Source organism: Drosophila kikkawai, chromosome 2R (genome assembly GCF_030179895.1).
Source record: "Drosophila kikkawai strain 14028-0561.14 chromosome 2R, DkikHiC1v2, whole genome shotgun sequence".
Classification (NCBI taxonomy): Eukaryota; Metazoa; Arthropoda; class Insecta; order Diptera; family Drosophilidae; genus Drosophila; species Drosophila kikkawai.
In genome coordinates this window covers 26058938-26063472 of record NC_091729.1, presented here as the reverse complement: position 1 = coordinate 26063472, position 4535 = coordinate 26058938, and the positions used below count along the sequence as shown (strand labels likewise).

Genomic DNA, 4535 nt, shown 5'->3' with positions numbered 1-4535 from the left:
AGAATTTTGGCTTATGTTAGTTAGCTGGATTTTGTTTATATTAACATTACTTTATTTGCTTTACTTTATTTGCTTTAATTTAAGTGCTAAATCTTTAAGGGTTTTCTAAAATCCTGGGTAGATTTTAAAATTTAACTATTTCAAGATTACGATATTTTCTAGTGTTGCAAAGCGACCACCTATCGCGTAATACCCTTACGCCTATCGCTTATCGATAAAAGGATAGTTGCAATCAGAAAGCGATCGACGCTTCACTCCATTTTTCACAACATTCCGTGAATTCCTTTAAACTAAGTTTTACGCCCACGCCAGGCCAACTACCCGTCATCATTTCACCCATAATCATTACAAATTACCACCCACAGGCCACGTAAGTTGCTATAACAATATTTCAATCGCCCCCTAATCAATCTGGAGCCCCCAAGAGGCTGCTGTCTGCTCTCAACTATTCAATTGGCCAGGGACCTGATGGCAAAGCACCATTAAATTAGCGAAATCGGGCAACAAAATAGCGATCGAGTTAAGTAAAAGCCAGCCGACAAAATTGCACATTTTACAAGTTTACGAAGCACTAAATAGAGCCACGCGAGGATCGCCAGCGCCGGGCTTTTTGGCGAATTTATTCCTAAAACAACTCTATCGCGATCGACTCAGTTCGCCGCGGCCCCATAAAGCCAACGATTTATTGCCCAAGTTGGCAACAATTTGACAAGCAAATTGCTATAATTTCAGGACATTGCAATGCGGGGAATCCCCTTCGCCCCATTCCTCGGAATGTTGTATGTGTGGACATGGGGCTACGTAGCGCTTTTTTCGCGCTTATCTGCGCAAAATTTATGCGAACGATAAAGCCCCAACGACTACTGCGACCGAAGGAGGAACTTCTTCGGTTAAAGCCGGGAATTACGTGGCCCAAGGCATCTTCTAATTGCCTGGCCATTCGGGTTGGATCGCAGTCGTCCGTTAAATTGCCATAATTTCGCTGGCTTTACGAGCTGCCAGAGAATTCTTCTCCTCCACCCAGCTGTAGCCTTCAGCGACCACACATATCCGAATAGTGGGACTTGAATTTAAATGCATTATAAATGCATTATAAAATACCCAAAAAAAATCATAATCATCATTACAAAATAATACAAAATTAGCACTTAAATGCGTGACGTGTGGTCCTCCTCAAAGGTCATAAATCCCTAGGAGCAGAAGAAAAAAAAAAACAATATCAAAAGGCAATCATCATTAAAACTCCAAGGAAGCATAAAATTGGCAGAAAGAAAAAACAAGTCCTGCAAAATATAAATGATGATAAGGAAATGTTTTCCCTTGCTTTGCCTTTTTTTTCGAGTCGTAAAATCGCTGCCATAAAAATTAAAAGAAAATCACAATATTTTTTGGGTTTGTTTAAGCTTTTTTTTAGTTAGTTAGCTTGCACTTTATGGTGAGTTTGAGGACTAATTGTTGCTCTGTGGCTGCCATGGGGAATTCGGGGGATAGGACAGGATTTGATGGCACTTAGAAAGCCGTTAATCCTAATTTTATGCACCTAGTCTGTGTGGCCAAGCCAATTTAATGGCTCACTTCCCCTGGCCCATAATAATGTTGATTCCTCTGCTGATTCATAAATTTCCTTTAGGCGGAGAAAAAGTAGAGAAAAAAGGACTAAAAACAAAGTCACTTTAGCAATTCCCCAAGCCACTAAAGTCCCATCAAATTAGTGGGTAGAGATCACCTGTATGGCCATGAATTTTAAACTAAAACATAAAATAAAATCAAATTTAATAGGTCTTAAGTTTAACTTCCCTTTGGAATTATTCCAACTTTAATTACAATATTTGTACCAATTTTATTTTGTACTTTTTTTCGTAAAAAGATCAGTTTGAAATTCAAACTAAAACAATGAGAAGGACGATCTTTAAGGGTCACACCATCAGCTTAAAATCTGTAAGTTGCTCTAAATTTTGTAAATTAACTTATTTAAAAACCATCTTAAATCCCAAAGCTAACAATCAAGAATTGCTTGAACTGCGACCATGTCAAGGTCAATTTCTCCACGTCCGATGATGTCCATGTGATTGTCTACAATGTGGTCAAGGGCCTGGAAAGGGATGTGCCAGCTGTGACTCCAGTGGCCCAGGCCATTCTGCTCCTTTGCACCCTCACCTATCCGGATGACGCTAGTTTGGCCAAACTTAGGAGTTGCCTTGACTTAAAGCAGGGTTCGGTTTCCCTGACCTTCGATAGGCTGGCACTGAACTCGGATGGGGAAGCTAGGAGGAAGCCACAACAGGATCAGCCGGTAGTGGATGACCCAGAAAGCGATTTGGACACGGAACCCTGCACCTCAAAGCAGGCCGCGGAGCGTCAAAAGTTGCGGGAGGAGCGCAAGGCCAAGAGAGCGGCTGAAGCAAAGCGCACCCGTGGTGGCGGTTTCTTCTTCCCCCTCCGTTCCCAAGACATCCAGGTGACTGTTACTCGTCGCTTTGACATCTTATCCCCCCAGGACACCGTTTTCGTTGAGATCAACGGCGAAATGGATGAAATGTACATCAAGCACTTCCACAAGGATTACTTTCAACGCTCGCAGCATACCTTTGAGTACCTAAGGGTTCTCCACGAAAGGTGCGCCGGCAACTGGCTGCAGGTTATCCAGTGCGACAGTGATCCATACGGTCGCATTAAGTGGGTTTTTCAATAGTAATATAAGTACTTGAGCTCTGATTTAATTACACTTCTCTCTCTTTTTTTTAGGGATCCGGACGGCCCCTTTGAGAGCTTCGTCAAGCTCTTTGATCGCGAGGCCATGGAGCCACAGGATGTGATCTGCCGTATGGCCACCAAGTGCCTGGAGGTGAACGAGGCGGTGCGCCTAACCGAGCGCAGTTTTGTGCTGAACGTCTTCAACCAGGTTCGCCATATCTTTGAGTACATTACGGTCAACGAGTACACTGTTTGGTTTTTGGTTCCCTACCGAAAGGTTTCCGCAGAGCAGCCGGTGGTGAGTATAATCTAAGGATTTATTTATTTCTATTTCTTACTTTCTTTGTTTATCCTCAAGAACCTCGATACTTTCGATTTGACCAAAGTGCGCACTTGTATACGTGCTGTCGGCGACAAGGGCAATATTTTCTGGAACTATACCAATCACAATATCAAGGATATACTTATGGTGTCCTTCCAGATGGCCTTGGCCTCGCAAGCCAACCAGTCGGTGTTGATTATGAGTCACATGGAAACGGTGAGTGTGAGGATTTTCTTGGAAATTTTGAACTAGTTGTGCTGTAAAAACCTATTCTATGTTAGAGCTCTATAAAAATCGTTGCTTACATCGATTGTATCGGTTTTTTAATCAATCAATGTACCTAAAGATCGATTAAAATCGATGTGTATATCGATTATTTACCTAAGTATCTTGGAAATATTATCCTAAATCTAAAGTAAATGTATTATTTCCCCCCTATATCTTAAGCTTTCTGAATTTGTTACTATGCAGTATGTGACTGCCAGCTTTATGAACGATGTCTATTGCCAGAAGCCCTCGAGTCCTGTAAGTTTAAACATCTCCTATAGATATAAGCTCTATAAGCATTAAAATCCTAAATTTTCCAACCCTAGAAATGGTATTGCCATCGCTACCTGCAGCGCATCGTAGACATGTCCTTGTTCATGGGCACAATTGTCATTATCGAGTATCCCAGTGCCTTTACCCTGCTGAAGGGCGGTCGCAAGTTGATCAAGTGCTTCCCGAAACCGAAAAAGGGTGGTGGCCTCTCATGGGAGATATTCGAGGGGGTGGTGAGGGACAATGAGTCCGATATACAGTTAATCAAGAATAAGGTCAGGATAAACTAACTAACTGACACATTAATCTATTAGGTAAGGCAATATTAAGACCACGAACACGACATCCATTTAGCCTCGCTCCAAAAAAATGCATTTTTCCTGCCGCAAATATTTCCCTGCTCATTTTCTAATTACGCGTGCTGGCAAACTCATTCTTCAGCTCCATTTCAATTAGGGTTTTGCCGGCTGTCAGTTTGAATGCCACTGGCGTAGGAGTCGAGGGTCTTTGCCGGCGAAGCTCCACTAAAACCGGCAACTACAATGGCTGTCAGACAAGAGGCACGCGTCATTTGCCAGAGCGAAATGCATTTTGCACAAAACCAAGACCATTTTTAGCTAAAATCACCCGGCGACGAACCCGGCGAAGAGAAGGCATCCTGATGGAACGCTGCTGACTGACGGACTTGAATGATTGGCGGTTGTTTGGGGGCAATCCTTGGAGCGCTGCTGTGGTTAAAACATTCGAGATGATCCAAGCAAGCATAAGTTAAGTTTCTAATATGAAATTCTACGTTCTTTATTTTATGAAATCTTGATTTATCTTTTTGAGTTTGATTCTTCATTTAAAATTGTTATATAAATTATAAGAAACAATGTAAAACGTGAGAAACTATAAATATGTATTTTATCAATAAATTTCTTATTTTATTTACATTATTTAATGGAGATCTCTGAATTTTTTAGTCCATCTTAAGGCT

General features: G+C 41.7%; 1 protein-coding gene across 2 annotated transcripts; it reads left to right on the top strand.

Moving 5' to 3' along the window:
- The first annotated feature begins 244 nt into the window (after positions 1 to 244).
- On the top strand, positions 245 to 4312 carry ord (orientation disruptor). 2 transcript variants are annotated; one of them, XM_070284168.1, is made up of 8 exons: positions 245 to 370; positions 1868 to 1938; positions 1997 to 2676; positions 2746 to 2992; positions 3053 to 3232; positions 3464 to 3541; positions 3610 to 3870; positions 4013 to 4312. In XM_070284168.1, exons 2-7 carry the CDS (start codon positions 1894 to 1896, stop codon positions 3844 to 3846), a joined length of 1467 nt encoding a protein of 488 aa, XP_070140269.1. In that variant the 5' UTR covers positions 245 to 370; positions 1868 to 1893; the 3' UTR covers positions 3847 to 3870; positions 4013 to 4312. The 2 variants fall into 2 exon arrangements, with proteins under 2 accessions (XP_070140269.1, XP_070140270.1); XM_070284169.1 differs by having other exon boundaries at positions 250 to 370; positions 1873 to 1938.
- The last annotated feature ends 223 nt before the right edge of the window (positions 4313 to 4535 follow it).

Bases quoted from the DNA above. Each gene is read 5' to 3' on its own strand.
- ord (XM_070284168.1), top strand. From the start codon at position 1,894: ATGAGAAGGACGATCTTTAAGGGTCACACCATCAGCTTAAAATCT. The intron at 1,939-1,996 runs GTAAGTTGCTCT...TAAATCCCAAAG, and splicing joins ACACCATCAGCTTAAAATCT to CTAACAATCAAGAATTGCTT. The intron at 2,993-3,052 runs GTGAGTATAATC...TTTATCCTCAAG, and splicing joins TTTCCGCAGAGCAGCCGGTG to AACCTCGATACTTTCGATTT.